This window comes from Arvicanthis niloticus, chromosome 5 (genome assembly GCF_011762505.2).
Source record: "Arvicanthis niloticus isolate mArvNil1 chromosome 5, mArvNil1.pat.X, whole genome shotgun sequence".
NCBI classification, from domain to species: domain Eukaryota; kingdom Metazoa; phylum Chordata; class Mammalia; order Rodentia; family Muridae; genus Arvicanthis; species Arvicanthis niloticus.
The window spans coordinates 63,322,526-63,342,134 of record NC_047662.1 but is presented as its reverse complement, the minus strand read 5'-3'; the positions used below and the strand labels follow the sequence as shown (position 1 = coordinate 63,342,134).

The window sequence follows — 19,609 nt, the reverse complement described above, 5'->3', positions numbered from 1 at the left end:
GTTTCAGGAACTTGGCTGACCACAAGATAGATGGTTGATTACAAATAGGCTCTGTGAGAATAGCCTATACAAAATGTTCCCCAAGACTGTTCCTTGGACCCTGTCACAAACCAAATAGTGGGCTGGGACTTTCCAATAATCCTCCTTTACTCCCCCCTGGGTTGTGATTTCCCCCCCGAGTTCTGGTTTTTCCGCTTTAAATTCTGTCTCCAAAGCCCCGGGGTCAGACCCCACTGCCCCTGCGTGGGTCATGGGTCTTGACCTCAGTTTACCGATCGAAATATACCTCTTGCTGATTGCATCAAGTTTGATGTCTTGTGAGTTACTGGGTGGCCTCGAATTCCTGAGGCTTGGGTGAGGTCCTCACTTCGTGGGGGCCTTACACTAGCAAGATGCACTCTTATGTGATTCTGAATAAATATCCTGAGACTCAGGTGTTACCATTTGCCTAGAGTGAATAGTTTGTTACAACTGCCTACCACCAGGTACCTGGATCCAGACCTCAGACTGCCTCTTGGGTCTTTGTTGTTTCCTTCTGTGCTTTGTTTTGTTTTGTTTTGTTTTGTTTTGTTTTGTTTTGTTTTGTTTAGACTGGCCTGCAACTCTTGATCCTCCCCGATGCCTTCCCTTCCTCAGTGCTATGATTATACTAAACCCAACCTCCCGGTTTTTTTCTTTTTGGCTTTTTCAAGACAAAGAATTTCTCTGGGTGGCCCTAGCTGTCCTGAAACTCACTCTGTAGACCAGGCTGGCCCCCAACTCAAAAGAAATCCACTTGCCTCTCCCTCCCAAGTGCTGGGATTAAAGGCGTGGGCAACCACAGCCTGACTATTTCTTTATATCAATAAAATCCAGCTGGGTGTGGTGTCATATGCCTTTAATCCCAGCACTTGAGGCAGAGGCAGGTAGATCTTCAAATTCAAGGCCAACCTAGTCTATAGAGTGAGTTCCAGGACAACCAGGGTTGTTACACAGAGAAATCCTGTCTCAAAACACACCTCTCCCCCCACCAAAAAAAAGAAAAAATATATATAATAAACTATATATCAGACTTATTCTTAAGAAAACTCTTGGGAGAATTTGACCACCCAAGTCTAAAGATGCACTCAATGTTAAGGACTAGGTAAAACGTTAAGGCCTGCCGTTATGCTGTTGCTAATATTATAAGGAAACTTTCTCGGATGTTGTTACTGCTGTTACTAAGAAACTCTTCATGCCCAAGTTGGTTGCATCATATTCTGTTATATTCTGTACTCTCTTGGAAACCAATCACAACAGAAGTCAGTTAGAACTGCTTTGTATAGTTAGACACAATAAGCTTGGACCCAAATCAACCACCCAGCAGTACTTTCTTCACCTGTATATAAGCTTTCATGGTATTTGCTTTTATAAGCTGCCTCTGGGATGGACCCCAATATAAGAGAGACACCTGCACCAATATAAGAAACTATTTGGAATAAGACTTCCATTCTGAGTAGGGGCCAAATAGAGTTTAAGTTCTCAAGACCTCCCTGAGAACTCATACCCTACTTGGCAGAAAGAGACCTATGGGTAATTGATATCCTGGTCGGCAAGTTAAGACATGAGTGTTTAACAAGACAAGTCCCATCCTGGTTGGCAAGTTTAGACTTGAATGTTAGATAAGGCAAGTCCCCTGACACAGTTAAGTACCACAAGCTTTGGGAGCAGAATAAGTGTACAAAAAAGACATCTTCCTAAGGAAATTCCCTATCCCTAAATCCTGATTGGTGGAATAACTTGGCACAGATGTTTATGGATTTTAGGCTTAAAAGTCCTGTAGGATTTTAACTAAGTCTCATCATTCAGCTCCTAAGTCTGTCCTGTGGCCCTGACCGAACAGTCCTGGGGGCATATGTTCAAAAAACTATTCCTGTCTGACTGAGATCAATGTTCATGTGTTTTTCGAGGCGACTCCTGGACCCCAACACTCAACAGTATGCAGGAGTCCCTGGGTACAGTCCCCAGAAATAAAAATCGTTTTTTAAAAATTAATATTATAACTATCCTTAGAAAGATAAAAGAAGACATTCAGTACAAGAAAATGATTCTGTTAAAAAGAAACCATAGCAAGATAACTCAGCAGGTATAAGTGCTTACTCCCAAGACAGATGATTTGAGTTTATACGCCCCAGCACATACTGATAGGAAAAAACCAACTCCCAAAAGTTATTCTCTGACCCTCATCAATATACCAGGATATACATATGCCCAGACACATTTAATTTAAAAATGTAATAAAATATTTTAAATAAAATAAGTAAATACAAACAGCTTGACTGTAGTAAAACCACCCTTCATCCAGGACAAAGAAAAGCCCCAGCAATGAACAGGAATCTGTAGGGTCTTATTAGGAAAGGACTTACAGTCTCTTCTCCCCCACACATCAGAACTCCAAGAACACTGAAGCTGCAGAGGCCAAAGCTTCCCACACTCCCCTTCTGCACCACGTGGAACCTACTAGAGCACAAGAGATCTGAGAACGTCAGCTTTCAACTCGGCCCAGCTGTTGAGGGATGGTTTTTGTGTGTGTGTGTGTGTGTGTGTGTGTGTGTGCTGATTTCTATGCCCAGGCATCTAGTTACAGTCTGAATAATGACGTGGTCAAGCATCTCCAGTCTTAATGTTATGTAAAATTGTTTTCCATCATCTCTGATTAGTTAGTAAAGGGTCGATCAAAGAGAGTAGGGCAGCACTTCCAATCCTAGTTAGGGGGTCCCCAGGAGAGGAAATGAGATGGCCATGGGGCCGAGGGTCCAGGAGGAGTCGTGAAGGGCATGTTGCCAAGGGATTTGTCATGAGGACACACATGGAGCATAGCAAGCCAAGGTGAGACTGAGACGGTAAGTAACACAGACCATATGGTGAGACGTAGCTAAGATGGCATAGACGGCGAGAATAAACGAGTTTCTGCCAGTCATGATGCTTAAACTTGTTAATAAACTTAACAGGCCTTTGTGTCAATTATTTGGGAGATAGAATGAGAACAAATAAGGCTATCACCCCTGAATTACTGCCTACACACAGCTGTGCCATGTGTGAGCAAGCCACTCCTTGAATGTCCTCTCTCTCCCTCTCTCTCACACTCTCGCTCTCATTTTTCTAGTATTAATTTCTATTCTAGCACGTGTGTCTCATGATATTTTCACCTGTGCCTGTACGGTGCTCACTTAGATCACGTTCCCACCCAGTTTACTGGAAGGCATGCCTTCTTCTTCTTCATTATATCCTTTAGACACGCTTCATACACATCCACCGTTAATTCTACGACTTCTCGTCTCTCTCTCTCTCTTCTTACTTCCTAATTATAACCTTCCATGGCCTTGTCAATCTCTAAAATCTATGAACTGTATCACAACTCTTCCTCCTAGTTACTTTACCCACTTGGACATTTCTCTTTCTGAGGTTGATCTAATAATTAACCCTTATCCTCACACAACCTGTTTTTTTTTTTTTTTCAAAGTAAATCTGATATTTAATATTCAATTTTACTTACCTTCCTTGCCTTCCACTCCTAATATTATTAACTAAAATCCAAGCTTACATCACACTCTTCTTGGTTGTTTGTCCTGCAACAGTTACTGGGGTCAGAGCACTCACTGTTAGTAATTAGCTAATACGTTTGCACAAGAGTAATCTCAAACAGCAGTGGTTGCTCTCCCAGTGAAGGCCCAGTTCTGGAAGCAATATAGAATGTGCTCCAGGTACCCAGAGCTCCTCTTCTGAGGAATTATGTTCTGAAGCACACAGTCAACCCTACCACATCCAGGTTCCACATAGCAAATACTTTGACGGAAAGGATGTAGCTGATAAAGAAAATAATAATTGTCCTGGACCACTCTGCCCCATGTTTGGGGCCACTGTGTCCTACCTGAGCTGCTGCTCCGGTCCGTGGGTCAGGGTCTAGCAAGAGAGAGAGTGAGGGAAGGGGAAGAGATGCAAAGAATGGAGACAAACCAGAGTGTGTGACCAAGTCCTGTTTCTCGTTTATTGTCTCGTCTCTTGCAAGGAAATCCTGGGTATTTATAAGCACAAGCAGGGGAACACAGCTGAAGACTCTTTACCACATGCGCCTTGCAGCTGGGGACACTAAACAACAAGACAAGATATGTGAGATAAACAAGATGTTTATCAGAGTGTGCTCGGCTGTTGTAGGCTGTTGAAAACAAGTCTCTTGTCGGGGTATATGGCTCAAGATGGCTGCAAAAATGATAGCCATTTTCTGCTAGGAGTCGGCTCCCAACAAATAATAAAACAAGGGACTAGAAAGATGGCTCAGTAGAGCAGAGTACATACTACTCTTAAAGGGGACTCAAATTAGGTTCCCAATAATATCTGTCAGAAGGATAGCAAGGCCTGTAACTCCAGTCCCCAGGAGTATTTGTTGTCTCTGTCCTCCACAGGCACCTACACTCACATGCACACTTTATGTCTGTGTGCACACACACACACTTAAAAACAAGATCTTGGAAAAATAAACATAAGATGACTATATCTAAGGCAGCAGCACTAAAAATATGTAAAATCAAGACAACATAATTTTCTCAAAATTCATTGACTCTGCAGCAGTGACATCTAGTGAGAGTGAGTTGGATGAAATCTCAGAGTGAGAGAGCACAGAGGGACTTCCACGCCTCCACTGCAGAGCACAGCCCCAGATGGGGCTCCAGGAAAATACCATTGTGTTGCCAAGTAGCTCTGTGTGCATTTCCTTTCTAGAACTCCCATTACAAGTAAAAACTGATGGTCCTGCTTATATTAGCAAATGATTTCAGGAATTTGGCAAATTATGTAATATTAATCACATTACTGAAATCCCTTACAATCCACAGGGTCAGGTTATTGTAAAATGACACCACCAGGCACTTAAATGGCAAATCTTAAAAATAGGAAGAAGGCACATACACCCACCCAAGTCCCCACATGCTGTGCCACATTTAGCTGTGCTGACTTTAAGCTTTTTCACTTTAAAGCATAAGAGTTCTGCTGCTACCCCAAACCAATTTTCCCTAAGGGAGACACAGCCAAAAGTGTATGTTAAGCAGGAAGATCTAGAAACTAATCGATGGAAAGATCTGATGTTCTTCTAACATCAGGGTGAGGTTATATTTCCAGAAAATGAGTGAAGTTCCAGTGATTCCTGCTTTGATGCATTTGACGTGGACAGCATCCCAGAGACCACAGGACAAATGAAGCATCTGAAGGTAGACAACAAATCAAGAAGAGAAGCCCTACGAGGAAGAGGAAGCTGATGACTTGGGGAGACATTAAGACAAACTCATCAAGCTGAGACCTTGGCAAGACAACGAGAACACTATACTACTGACCCAAAAGTGATGCTGACTATAGTACCCTCATTCTCAGCTTGTCGGTGCAGAATCTAAATGTTTTGTCGAGGTGAGGGGAGTGGATAAAAGGCATGCCTGTAATAGGAAATGGTATGATGCTTTGCCATGCTAAGGATTGTTTTTAGGCTGTTTTGTTTTGTTTTGTTTTTCAAGACAGGGTTTCTCTGTATAGCCCTGGCTGTCCTGGAATTCACTCTGTAGACCAGGCTGGCCTCAAACTCAGAAATCCGCCTGCCTCTGCCTCCCAAGTGCTGGGATTAAAGGCATGCACCACCACCGCCACCACCGCCCGGCATTTTTAGGCTTTTTTATGGACAGTCCCAGGAATGGTTACTGGAACACAGGTCTCAAAGATGCCCTGTATGATTAGTAAAACTATTACTATGGCAGCAAAAATATGAGCAGAAGTTAATCAAGGGATGGGTGAATTGAAAACCAAAGTTTCACAAATTAGAGCCACATTAAACTGGTTGTTATGGTTTGTATATGCTCAGCCCAAGGAGTGGCACTATGTGGGCAATATGGCTGGGAAACGCAGAGAGTTTCTCCATGTTGGAAGTTAGTTGGCTGGGAACACTCTGGGTTCCGGCTGCTGTGACTCCACAGTTCCTCACAGCGCAGGCCCAACACCTGAGAAAGTCCTTGGGTTTCCAAAATAGGTTTATTGACATGACTGACGAATGGTGGATGGTTCTGGATGCATGCCCCCCCCCCAAACCCAGGGAACCCAGGGCAGTCCTGAGTTAAATAGGGAGGGAAAGAGGGGGGAGGGGTTGGGGAGGAATGTTTAATTGACTCCACCCTCTAGCCTTCAGATACCTCATTAGTATGTAAATCTCTCTAGGGCCTGAGGCCTGTTTATCCTGCCCTCCACCTGTGTCCTACTGAAGGGTGCAGGTTGAATGGAGATTAAACCTTGAGTCAAGAGCCTGGGTTCTGGGGTGTGGCCAAACCCACAACCCAAGAACCAGGATACCCTTCCACGGCCTGACAGCACTATTAGAAGGTGTGGCCCTGTTGGAATAGGTGTGTCACTGTGGGTGTGGGCTTTAAGACCCTCATCCTAGCTGCCTGGAAGCCAGTCTTCCACTAGCAGCCTTTAGATGAACATGTAGAACTCTCAGCCCTGCCTGCACCATGCCTGCCTAGATGCTGCCATGCTCCCACCTTGGTGATAATAGACTGAGCCTCTGAACCTGTAAGCCAGCCCCAATTAAATGTTGTCCTTTATAAGACTCGCCTTGGTCATGGTGTCTGTTCACAGCAGTAAAACCCTAACTAAGACACTGTTGCTCAAGCACAATCTTAGTTGTTAGCTGTTTCCTGTGTGTGCTGCTTAAATGCATCAGATTACTCTCATACTATGGATGATCAAATTAATGATCTTCATAAGAAGATAAAATCTCTTTAAGTGACTTTGAATGGTTACCATGTTTAAGATGGCTTTGCCCTTTCCTTAGTCCTCAGCTAGCTAGTCTTACAATTCTGTTATGTTAGTCTGTATTAGTTAGATTAGTCATGCAGCAATACATTCAGCCTTGACCTTTATTACAGCCACTTTTTAAAAAAAAATAAATAAATAAAGGGGACTGGTATATGGGAGGCATGGAGGTTATTGTGCTCACAGATTAACAATAGGGGACCCAAGAATGTTAAACACACAGGGTTGTTCATTTGAAGGGAGGGATGTAAAAACCTGTTATCAGCCCAGAAGGCCAGGAGCAGATGTGGTTAACAGCCAGGTGACCTTTGGGCTCGACTTGCAGTCAAGGCCACAGCAGATTCCCCTCCTGGAACTTATCAGGATCGTGTCAATCTATACAACCTCTTTATGGAAAGTGTCACTTAGAGTCAATCTGTAGAACCCATCTTTATTGAAGATGTCACATGTAGTTTACAAAGAGTTCCAGTGTCGTCATGTTGAATACTTTATTGTTCACACAGGATTAGGTTGTCACCAGAAGTTTTCACCAAATTGTGCAGTGCTTTCAACATGCCTACAATAAGCTACTCGGGGTCAGACTCCCAAAGTCTGAACCAACACCAGAGACTTAGCAATGTTGAAGGAAACTACCTCTTGCACCCCACAAGTTATTACTTTGCTGGCATGGTGGTTACAGAGATACCCCAAAAGACAGTACTCAAAATAGTGATTGTAAGCATGTTCGAAGACACAAACAGCTGGGTGAAATAAGAAAGATAATGGGTGGGATGAAAGGAATTCATCAGAGGGAGAAAGGTTGAAGAAAAGCTGATCTCAAATCTGGAAGTACAAAAACACAATAGATCCAATAAACTCTGTGGAAAGCATCCGCAAGAATGGACAGGAGGAGCAAACGGAATATCTTGAAGAACAGATGGAGAAAGTGAAACAATCCAACAAGGACAAAGAAAAAACTAAGACTCCAGTGGGAATTCCAAGAGACATATGATATTCGGAAAAGGCCAACTTTGTTAGATTATCAGCATCAAAGAAAGAGAAGAATCTCATTCTAAAGACATGAAAAGTGTTTTGAAAGGAATCAAACCGAAAAAAAAATCCCAGATTTAGGAGAGGAGATGGCAGTCCAGACATACAAGGCATTTACAACACCACTCAGACAGGTCAGAACAGACTCCTCTCACCATCTGACAACTAAACTACTTGGGACTGGGGATATAGTTCAGGAGTTATTAGTTGTAGCTGGGCTTCTAGCTATGTTATTGGGATCTTTTTCTTACCACCCTTCTTCACCCCAATCCCTTCCAACCCCTCAACTAGAAAACAAAAATCCTCACTGCAATCAATATTCTTCATTCCTCTAGAGGAGTCAAGTTTGGTTTCCAGCACCTAGCTAAGATGACTCTCCACTGCCTGTAACCTTGGTTCAGAATCCGACGCCTTCTCTGATGCACAAGTGGTGTATACGCACACAGATGCACAGGCACACACACACAAAAATAAAAAAATAAAAATAAATCTGACAAAGTTAAAACACTAAATATGCAGAACAAAGTCTATTGAGCTTTTAGACTTGTGTGCTTACTTGGGGGTACCTGTCAAACTCGGGAAGCTAAAAAGGGCCCATGTCAAGGTGAGGTTCTTAATGGGAGAGGGTATAGTAGAATACATGCAATAGGAAAATAGAGAGGCAGGAATACTGGAGGTTAAAGTTTAAGCAGTGATTGGGTACAGTGTGAGGAAGGGGTGGGGAGTTTGTTAACCAAAACTAAGGATATAAGAAAGACATTTATGAAAACCCACTATGTGTAAGCTAATTTAAATGAGTCTGTAACTTTAAACACAGGTACCCAGCATGAGTGGACAATACTTCCCCCAGAAGATGTGTGTTATTAAACAAAAACTCAGTTCCAGACATGGGATCAGGGCCAGAAAGGCCCCAGAAGCTCCCAAAACAACCCCAGTGATTTCTATCACTCTTGGTTATGGACTGTAACTAGATAGTAAGACACTATTGCTTAAGACAGAATATATTTTGGTTGCAGAACATAAAGACATCAAACTAAGGGCAGGGGAAGACATCGAGCTGGAACAGACCTAACATCTTCCTCCCTGCTGGCTAGTTTGCATGTGCCAGAGGGTACTAAGCAGGCTTCTGGGAAAGTCATCGTGGTGAACCCTGAATGCTACAATACCAACCTGACATGCCCATTGGTGCAAGAACAACACAAAGGTTATGAGGTAACCAACTGCTTTCAGATTGGATTTGAAGCCTGTTGCAAAGGCTTCATGTCTGGTACTGTAAACTTGAGGAACATATTAATTACCTTGCTAAATGGACATGTCAAACTCCCGTCTAAATATTCATGTTTATACACATAGATTAGTGTTGTCCTCAGCCTCAACCAGAGAAAATTCTCTGTAGTGGGCAGCAATTAATGCAGAGACTCATAAATGGTCAACAAACTGAGAGTGACAACTGCATGGCCAGCCCTAAATAAGACATCTATTTCAATGTACAAGTGTGTGCACACATGCAAACACACACACACTAAATAACTAAATAATGCATAAAGGGGGCAGTGGTTTGTAAATATAGCTTTTATACTCCTCTTGTCATCCCCAGGGCTTATTGTCCCTGTCTGATAACCTAAATCAGGTTCTGGGAGCTTTTAGCCTCCATATAATCTAATCTAGGCCTAGAATGTTTTCAGCCTCTGAGACTTATGTCTCAAAATAAGCTCACCCTTTCCTGTTCTGATCTCTGGCTGGCTGGTCAACTCAGCTGTTCTGGCTCAAACTCCTCTCCAAGCTGACTGATTCAATCTGCTCTCTGTCTCTGTCTCTCTCTATCTCTGTCTTTCTCTTTCTCCTCTCTCTGTCTCTCTCTTCATGTCTCTCTCTGTGTCTCTCTCTCTCTCTTTCTCCTCTCTCTTTCCTCTCTCTCTCTCTCCCTCTCTCTCTCTCTCTCTCTCTCCCTCTCTCTCTCTCTCTCTCTCTCTCTCTCCCTTTCCTGAATTGCTCTGCTTGACCTCATACTAACTTCTTCTTTTGGTTCCTTCTTATTTTCTGGCCCATTCTGCCTTCCTCTGTGTCTACCTTGCTCTCTCTTCAACCTTGTCTCTCTATAACTGTCCTGGTAAGTACTGCCTCCTACTCTCTCTTTGCTGCTCTCAGTTACGTAGCCTCTTTCCCCTCTCCTCCTGAGAGCTGGGCATATTCTATTCTGTCAAATCTTTCTCTGATTCGTTGCTTTGTCTGCCACTCAATTAGACCTCACTTTCAAACATGGTGCTTTCTTCTACAAACTAACTTTATGTTCATTGTTTGGGATTAAAAGTGTATTCTAAGGGCATGTCTGTATTCTGGCCAAAGGAATTAACAGTGTGTGGTAAGACTGAGCCACATCACAACTAGAAAATAGTTTCTTTTTTGGTAAACAATGCAATCCCAGGGTTCACAGTGATCAATATCCTGCAACAATGGTTACTTTTGAATTTCTTGCATATTTTAAATATTATTTATTTAAATGCATATGTTGCCTGTATGTCTGTGCATCACTCAAATGCAGTGCCCACAGAGGTTAAAGAGGGCATAATCCCCTGGGACTGGAGTTACAGTTTCAAGGAGCCAGGGTGGTGCTGGGAATCAAATCCAGCTTCTCTGGAAAAACAGTGTGTGTGTGTGTGTGTGTGTGTGTGTGTGTGTGTGTGTGTGTGTGTGTGTGTTTTATGTGCAACATATCTGTGCGGGAGACCATAGAGGCCAAAAGGGGGTATCAGACCTGACCCCCGGTCCTCTACCAAAGCATCGAGTACACATAAATGATAAGACATGTCTCTTGCCCCAACATTCAATTTTTCAGTGAGTGAGGAAATGTCTTCATTGGTACAGTGTAGTATACAGCCTGGAAAAGACTTTACAATAAGGATGTAGTGTTCTAATTTAGGAATCTGAAGTGTCTTGACAAGTCTACTGATTCATCCTGATGTACTGAATGGCACTGATTATCTCTCCTTCAGGGCCCTGTACTTGAGGCAATGTGACCTCTGGCTGGTGAGCAAACCTTCTAAAGTCATTCAGACTCTTTTAACCTCCTAAAGTTTGAAAATAGTTATTCGTACGGTTCCTGTGGGGACGAAGCTAATACATGGTGTTCCATATTACCCTCTCCTCGAGTTTTGGATTCTAATTACAAATTCTCAAGTTGAGGTTATGGGGAAAGAGGCTATGAAAAGGGAACTTGTCTGGAAATAGAAAAAGAACCCGGAATCAGGATGTCTCCTGGTAAGGTACTGCCTAGCCCTGAGCAATTAGCTTCTCAAAATCTCTTTATGCTGGTTTTCATTTGTCATCCCCATGTGGGCTGACAAATAAGGCCTGGCCTCTCTACCTGCCTGATTTTCAAGACCACAGCACATCCCTCTGAGGTGACAACGGCAGTGGGCGTGTGGGGACTTTTGGCCACGCGAGGGCAGCATTCTCCCTCCCTGGCTCACTCGAGCCCTTCTGCAACCCCCCCAATGCAACCCAAACAGAACAAACACCGAAAGCTTCCCCTTTCGTTTTAACTCGCTGTGCAAGAATACTAAGTTGCAATTTAAGAAGCAGTTTCTCAGAATTCCACGAGTCGTAAAGGAGCGACCGACGTTCTCGCGATGTCACCACCGGAAGTGGGTGGTAGCAGGACCTCGCAGTTCTCGCGAGATACCGGCGGGAAGTGGGTGGCGGCCGGGCTGGAGCTGAGCGCATCACTTGTCTGCTCTCCCTAGCTCCGAGCTGCTGTGGCCATTGCCTCCGGCGCTGTTCTCTGAGGCCTCGCCTCGCCTCGCCGCGGTCTTTCCTGGCCCGAGCTCGCGTGCTTAGCCTCCGGCTGCCGGACGGTGCCTGGTGTCCTGCCGTCCCCATCCTCGGTCGGTCCGCCGTTAGGCCGTGCCTCAGGCCCAATCCGTGGCGACGCCGGCAGGTGATGCCAAATACAGCCATGAAGAAAAAGGTGCTGTTGATGGGAAAGAGCGGGTCGGGGAAGACCAGCATGAGGTCGATCATCTTTGCAAATTATATTGCGCGCGACACCAGGCGCCTGGGTGCCACCATCGACGTGGAGCACTCCCACGTCCGATTCTTGGGGAACCTGGTGCTGAACCTGTGGGACTGTGGCGGCCAGGACACCTTTATGGAAAATTACTTCACCAGCCAGCGGGACAACATCTTCCGTAATGTGGAGGTTCTGATATACGTGTTTGACGTAGAGAGCCGCGAACTGGAAAAAGATATGCATTATTACCAGTCGTGTCTGGAAGCCATCCTCCAGAATTCACCTGATGCCAAAATCTTCTGCCTGGTGCACAAAATGGATCTGGTTCAGGAAGATCAACGTGACCTGATTTTTAAAGAGCGAGAGGAAGACCTGAGGCGTTTGTCTCGCCCGCTGGAGTGCGCTTGTTTTCGAACGTCCATCTGGGATGAGACGCTCTACAAAGCCTGGTCCAGCATCGTCTATCAGCTGATCCCCAACGTTCAGCAGCTGGAGATGAACCTAAGGAATTTTGCCCAGATTATCGAGGCTGATGAAGTTCTGCTGTTCGAGAGAGCTACGTTCTTGGTGATTTCCCACTACCAGTGCAAAGAGCAGCGAGATGTGCACCGCTTTGAGAAGATCAGCAACATCATCAAGCAGTTTAAGCTAAGCTGCAGTAAATTGGCCGCTTCTTTCCAGAGCATGGAAGTGAGGAATTCTAACTTCGCTGCCTTCATCGACATCTTTACATCAAACACGTATGTGATGGTGGTCATGTCAGACCCATCCATCCCTTCTGCAGCTACTCTGATCAACATTCGTAATGCCAGGAAACACTTTGAGAAGCTAGAGAGGGTAGATGGCCCCAAGCACAGCCTCCTCATGCGTTGAAATAATGCCAAATGCTCTTTAGTAAAATGCTGAATTACGGTGGTTTCTTTTTTCTTGCATCATTTGTTTTTAATATTCATAATGTCATGTGCTTAAAAGTGAGCTTTGAGACGTGTGCTTACTATCCCATCTCTTCCCTAGTCTTAGTATTGGACGCTATTTACTCAGCTCTCCAGTAGAGATCTTTAAGACAGCCTTTATGAAAAGTTAGTGTGGTGTTAACACTCAAGTAGGCGGTGTGGGTGTGTGTGGGTGTGTTCTGGTTACCTGGTTAAAATAGAGTATTAAAGCAGTTACCTTCTGTATTATCAGATCACAAAAGTGGAATGTTACTATTTTATCAGCAAGATATTAAAGTGTATTTCTAAATCCTCCTTGGTTTCAATCATGAATAAACATTTATTAGCAATTTAAAATGTTGTTTGAAATAATTTGAAGGTACTTAATAGTAGATTCTGATTATCTTCAAGTGTCGTTTAGCTCACAAACTGGCAGCGCTTGGTAGCAGCTGTAACAGTGGTAAAGACTCAAGGGGCTGGAACAGTGACTCTGGTTAAGAGCACTGTCTGCTTTTCCAGAATACCTGGGTTCAATTTCCAGCATCTACATGACAGTTAGCAACCATCTGTAACTCCAATCCTAGGAAATACAACAACCCTCTTTCTACAAACAACAGGCACTCAGCTGGTGGAAGCAGAACACCCATACACATTTAAAAAGTTTAAAACGAATTCAAGGACTGGATAAGTAGCTCAACTGGTATCAGTGCACAAGATCCTAGGACCCAACACCAGAGGGACATAAAAACCTTGGGGTGATGGTACATGCCTGTAATCCCAGGTGAAGGCAGGAGTACTAGGACCCAATACCAGAGGGACATAAAAACCTCAGGGTGACAGTACATGCCTGTAATCCCAGGTGAAGGCAGGAGTATTGGGTGTATTAAGATCGGTGGGATGTTTAAGACTAGCCAGAGATACATGAGACCCCAGTCCCAAGTTCTTAATGCTAGAGACATAGCTCAGTGGTAGAATGCTTACCTAGAACTTCCTAGGATGAAATCCCAGTTCTAACCTTTTACTTTGAAGTTGGGGAGGACGTAATTTTCCTATGCCTGCTCTCCTGTTTGTGGATACAGTAAGGCCAGCACTACGGAATGGAAGATTGCCAATGGTCAACACAGGCAGCATCCCGATGATGCCATTCCTCTAAATACTGCATGTGACAGCTGGCAAAGTTTGAGCCTGTTAAATGCCAGGAATTAAGTACTTGGCATGCATGTATTTTATATTTTAATTTATCCTCAACCTGATGGATGGTGACTTCTATCATTAATACATGAGAAAACTGGCATGATTTTCTTAAGGTGAGACACTTTAGGGCATTCTGACCAGACCCTTTGTGCCTCCTAACCATCACACCCCTCTACCTCCACTGACAGAAAACTTAAAGAACAAAAGATAAAAGCCTAGCTTTTGCTAGGCAGCTGCTCATTCCCTGTAATCCCAGTAGTCAGATGGCTACGTAAGATGATTACCATAAATTTAAGAACCTAGGCTATACTAAGGTCTTGCTTTAAAAAAAAAAATTCATTTTAAGTATAGATTATTCCTACATGTAATTCCAAATTTACAAACTTTAGAAACAAAGACCACAAAATTGGTGTTTTGCGATTTGTATTTATCTGGAAATCTCATGCTCCCAAATTTGTTTATTATTTTGTGGGGAAAGATTCAGAGGTTCCTAGTTATTGGGCAGATATAAACTGCTCCATTCCAGTTCTAGTGTTAAGTTGTCCTATCAGAGACTTCTCCAACTAGGAGCCATTCATTTTACAGAGGCACAAAGACCAATCACTGAGGCCAGTCAGGGCTACATAGCAAGACCCTGCCTCAAACATAAAAATAAAAGCTGTTGTAGTAAATCTAGATTCTAATACCAGTAACATAACACTTACCTGTATCACTGAGCCTTTTAAATTATTTTACCAAGTTGTACTTTTGTATGTGGTAATTCAATGGTGTGTTTGAAGTATAATTTTTGAAATACAGGGAATTCCAGACAAGTGGTGAAACACTGAATATTCTAGACAGCAGTATGTAGAACATGTGTATAAACAGTCCTTAGAACACAGATATTTTCCACTTAACAGCTCTCAGTGCATGAAAAGGTGAGTGCTCTTTAGAGCAACCAGGCATCTGATCTTTATACTGCCTTCACACATTAAATGAAATGTTTTGAGACACATTTTCTTTTAGTACACTAGGGGAAAAAAAAGTTTGCTTTTATGCAGGTCTCAAGAATTCCTGTTTATACTTTAGATACTAAAATTGGTATCATACCTCATAACTAAGAAAATTGTAAAGGTTTCAAAATGTCTGTCTAGTATTTTGTTAAGCTCAATCCCTGCCCCCTCCAAATGTTCTTTAACTTCAACTATTCTTTATCTTACTTGGTAACATTTTTCATGCTCAGCAACATGCATATCCTACAGACTACACAGCTACACAGGTAAGAAGGTATGTATACAGCTGTGGTCAGAAATCACACACAATAGTGGGAAGGTGCCTAATAATGACATTAAGTAAAAGCTAGGTAAACATTTGTTGTTCTAGTACTTGGGAGACTGAGGCAGAAGACTGCTGTGATGAGCTGAAGCTAACCTGAAAATAGTTAAGATCCCCGCCTCCGCAGCCCCCCCCCATACATACACACACACAGAGACACTAAACAGTTATACTATATACTTCAGAAAAGATGTAAGACCATGATCTAGGGAGGGCAAATTAAGACATCAAGGTAAATGTGATTTCTCTGAGCCTTCAGGTTTTTTTTCATAGACAGGGTCTCATTATGTAGCCCTGGCTGTCCTGGAACTGACGGAGATCCATAGACCTGCCTCCCCAAGTGCTGAGATCAAAGGTGTTTAATTAAAGGATTAAAGTGCTGTTCTAAATTTTAAAGGAACTGGCTGGAGAGATGCCTCAGTGGCTGCTCATCCTGTGACTCAGGATCAAATCCAAGCACCTATGCAGAAGCTAACACCAGTCTGTAACTCCAGTCCCAGAGGATCCGACTCCCTCCTCGGGGAGCACCAGGCACCAAAGAGGTACAAAAACATGTTGGCAAACATCCACAAATATATTTATAAAAATAAATTGAAAAAAAAATTAAAATCCTACACATGAAAATAATTTTTTAAAAAAATTTTAACTGGTATAATTAAAGGTTATTAGAGTCTTCAAGTCAAACTAATCAAAGAACTGAGGTGGGCTAGAAGGAAACACTGTAAAAGATTCCAGCAGGAGGGGGAAAGGAGTCTAAGTAGGGGAGCTGTCTTTAAACCAAAACCCTGTTCTAGAATTACAACGAACCATCAATGGGCTTTTAAGCAAGGACCTGACATGATCAAAGTATTTCCTAAACGTCAAAGCGAACTGCAGGAGATGCTGTACAGAAGGCACGCGTTATAATCGGTTTTGGAGACAGATTTGAGATTTGTTCATGGTGCTGAAACAGGAAATAATCATTTCAGGAATGCTCAGCCAACCATAGGTAAATTTTAGTGACTTATAAACCAAAACCAGGTATTTTATCTTTCGACTCTCATAATGAGGGGCTCCTAGAGCAATGTACATACAATAGTGTGCCCTTTTTAAAGGTACCTAAGGACTAAATATGAATCCCAACCTCCTAGCAGCAAACTGCTCAACTTGTGAGTTGCCATGGAAGCACATGTGAGATGAGATTTCTAGACCCTCTCTAAATTAGCATTTTTAAACAGGCACCTCAAATGATCCTAACACAGTTGATCCCTGCATCCTGCTCCGGCCATATAATCTCTCTGGCTTCAGTATCCGCAGGCTAGGCATGACTCCTAGCTCAATTACAAAGGTTAAATGCAATCATGCATATTAAACACTTAGCATTGGCTCTGGCAGGACAGAGGCTCCTTTGATAGTCCTTCCTCTTCCCTAACATGCTCCTTAGAGTTTAGATACTACGCTGCCTGTGAAGTAAACAACAAATGATGTCCCAATACACCTGAACAATGCATGCTCTGCTGCACTCAGGAAGGAACCCAGAACCCCGGGAACCGGTCCTCTTTCCTTCCGTCAAGCAGCTTTTACACAGTCTTCTGACACTCAGCCCATCCACCTTTCTCTTCTCAAATTTTCTTAAGACGTGGGGATAGGATTTTGATAGTTACAAACTGAGGCTCTACACAGAAGATAAATCAACCTTTTAGTGCCTCTTCTAGTCAAGCTTACTCAGGCACATGTATTTATTTCTTGGATGATTCAAACAAGACCTCTGACAATAAGGCAAAATATATAAATGTTACTAGTTACTTAAATCCATGTTCAATTTTCTCAAATTATTTTGGGATATTCTGTAGGCACCAGGGAACTTTAATGTTTTCCATCAGTAACAAAAACCTTGTTGCTTTCCCCACCCACCATACTGCCCACAGACCACATTGTAAAACAAATTTGTAAATTTTTTATTTATATTCTTGTTAAATATAAATAGAATACATGTGGCCATCTCAAGTTAAGAGCCTTGAAGCGTTTTCCCCATTTTCCTCAATTCACTCCACCTCATCTTCACCAATCACATGCATTTTATCCCATCAACATCACTCTGCAGGACCAATATACTTAGAATTCATTAAGCCTGTTTACAGTGGCGCAAACGCTAAGGTGTGCCGCTGACTATACATCCAAACGTACTGCACTGTGTTCATTTTGTGTTAGTACTAGTATATTCCATCAAGACCCAAACAAATGATTTATTTCTCTAAAAGATGTGGATCTTCAGCGGCTATTAGGTTACGCACTCACACTTATGTTAATGACTGATATTTTGACATATTTGTCATTTACTTATAAGATTATTCTAGGAATCAAAATTGTTTTCTAAAATTTGACACTTGGTTTTTTTTTTATTTATTTTTATTGGATATTTTATTTACATTTCAGATGCCATCCCCCTTCCCCATTTCCCCTCCCTAGAAAACCCCCATCCCATGCTCCCTTCTTTTTGCCTTTATAAAAAATTTTTTATGTTAACCAAAGGCTTTATAAGTTTGGTAATGCTCAATATCAATCAGAAGTGTAACCCAATACCCAACCTAGATATATCAACTACCTTTGACTGGCAGACACATGTGAACATCTGCCTCCATGTCTGGTTCCCTTCTCTCTCTCTCTCTCTCTCTCTCTCTCTCTCTCTCTCTCATCACCTAGCTCCTCCTCCTCTCCTTACTCCTCCTCTTCCTCTCCTTACTCCTCCCACCTTAGCTCCTCCTACATATCACCCTTCCTGTTAAAATAAAACTTTTCTTTCAAAATACAATTAGAACATAACTATACCAACTTGTGTCAGTAAGGTGCAAGGTAGACCTAATACCCAGTCCATCATTTTGTTGACTAAACAGAACCTCTGTCATCTCTCCTAAATAAAAGACTTAGTTCTGAACCTGGCTTTTTCTCTTGGCTTTAGAATGAATGTCAGCTGAAAACCATCCTCTCAAATCTTTTCTCTCAAAGTAAATAATACAATCAGTCGACTATTCCACAAGTATGTTTTTTTCTGGACAGTAATTTGTCTGTAGATGGAAAGAGGCAATTCTTGCCTAGTAGTTGTGACATTTGCTGTTTTTGCCGGGCAGTGGTGGCACACATCTTTAATTCCAGCACTTGGGAGGCAGAGGCAGGCGGATTTCTGAGTTCGAGGCCAGCCTGGTCTACAGAGTGAGTTCCAGGACAGCCAAGGCTATACAGAGAAACTCTGTCTCAAGAAAACAAAACAAAAAAGAAAAACAAAAACAAAGACATTTGCTGCTCTTAAATACTTTATATTTCAAACTTATAATATTTACCAAAAAAAAAAAAAAAGACCTACACACCTAAACACATTATAAGAGGCCAAAGTACATTCAAAACTCCTTTGATGCAAGAAAGACAATTCACTTCCAATGTGCATCAGCTGCAGTTAAGTGACAAGGCTTCAGGGTAAGTGCATCACAGCTAAAAACAACTAGAAAATGCTTCATCTTGTCAAATCAGAAAGTCTCTTGCTTCAAGGCTCTTACTTGAGTTTCTTCTTCTGAAAAATTGATATTTAAAAGAGGAAAATAAGTATTACAAAGAAAGTAGGAACAATGCCACAAAGTAGCAAGTTCTTGATTTAGTCCAAGACTCACTATGAATAAAATTACCATTTCTACTCAAATACCTTTTCTAAAAAAAATAAATAAAATTCAATGTACTTCTAGAATACTTTTCAGAAAAGTGTTTAATAATCATGAAAAAACTAAAGTGATATATAAGAAATCTATAAGACCTGAATCAGTCCTAAATAACTAAGAATAATTTTAATTCTTTACTATACAATTTTTAAACATAAAAATAAGAGAATTATGATTACTTGGGAAGCAGAGGCAGGCGGATTTCTGAGTTCAAGGCCAGCCTGGTCTAGAGTGAGTTCTAGGACAGCCAGAACTATACAGAGAAACCCTGTCTCAAAAAATCAAAACAAAACAAAACAAAAACAAAAACAAAAAAAAAAGAGAGAGAGAGAATTATGATTAATAAAATGTGTTGTCCCGGGCAGTGGTGGCTCACGCCTTTAATCCCAGCACTTGGGAGGCAGAGGCAGGCGGATTTCTGAGTCTACAGAGTGAGTTCCAGGACAGCCAGGGCTACACAGAGAAACCTGTCTCAAAAAAAAAAAAAAAAAAAAAAAAAAAGTGTTGAATGCTTTGCTTCAATAACTTATACTGTTATAGATTGAACTGCCCACCAACACACTGTTGGAATTCTAACACCAGTATCTCAAAATGTGACTATGTTTGGAAAACTAGTCTCAGTCTCTCTCTCTCTCTCT

At 42.2% G+C, this 19,609-nt stretch overlaps 2 protein-coding genes across 3 annotated transcripts in view; one reads left to right on the top strand and one right to left on the bottom strand.

Annotated features, from left to right (window-relative positions):
- The first annotated feature begins 11,505 nt into the window (after positions 1 to 11,505).
- Positions 11,506 to 13,134, top strand: Rraga (Ras related GTP binding A). Its single transcript, XM_034503973.2, has one exon. The coding sequence runs from the start codon at positions 11,777 to 11,779 to the stop codon at positions 12,716 to 12,718; it is 942 nt and encodes a 313-aa protein (XP_034359864.1). The 5' UTR covers positions 11,506 to 11,776; the 3' UTR covers positions 12,719 to 13,134.
- A 4,546-nt stretch (positions 13,135 to 17,680) lies between these two features.
- Positions 17,681 to 19,609, bottom strand: part of Haus6 (HAUS augmin like complex subunit 6) — a 33,158-nt gene continuing 31,229 nt past the window's right edge. Inside the window, exon 17 of one of the 2 annotated variants that reach the window (XM_034503059.2) lies at positions 17,681 to 18,829. In XM_034503059.2, coding sequence (XP_034358950.1) covers positions 18,786 to 18,829 — 44 coding nt within the window. In that variant the 3' untranslated portion in view covers positions 17,681 to 18,785. The remainder of the gene's footprint in view (positions 18,830 to 19,609) is intronic. The other variant, XM_076934695.1, reaches the window with a different exon arrangement.

What these genes read in the sequence shown, in the direction of transcription:
- Rraga (XM_034503973.2), top strand. Translation starts at nt 11,777, where the DNA reads ATGCCAAATACAGCCATGAAGAAAAAGGTGCTGTTGATGGGAAAGAGC.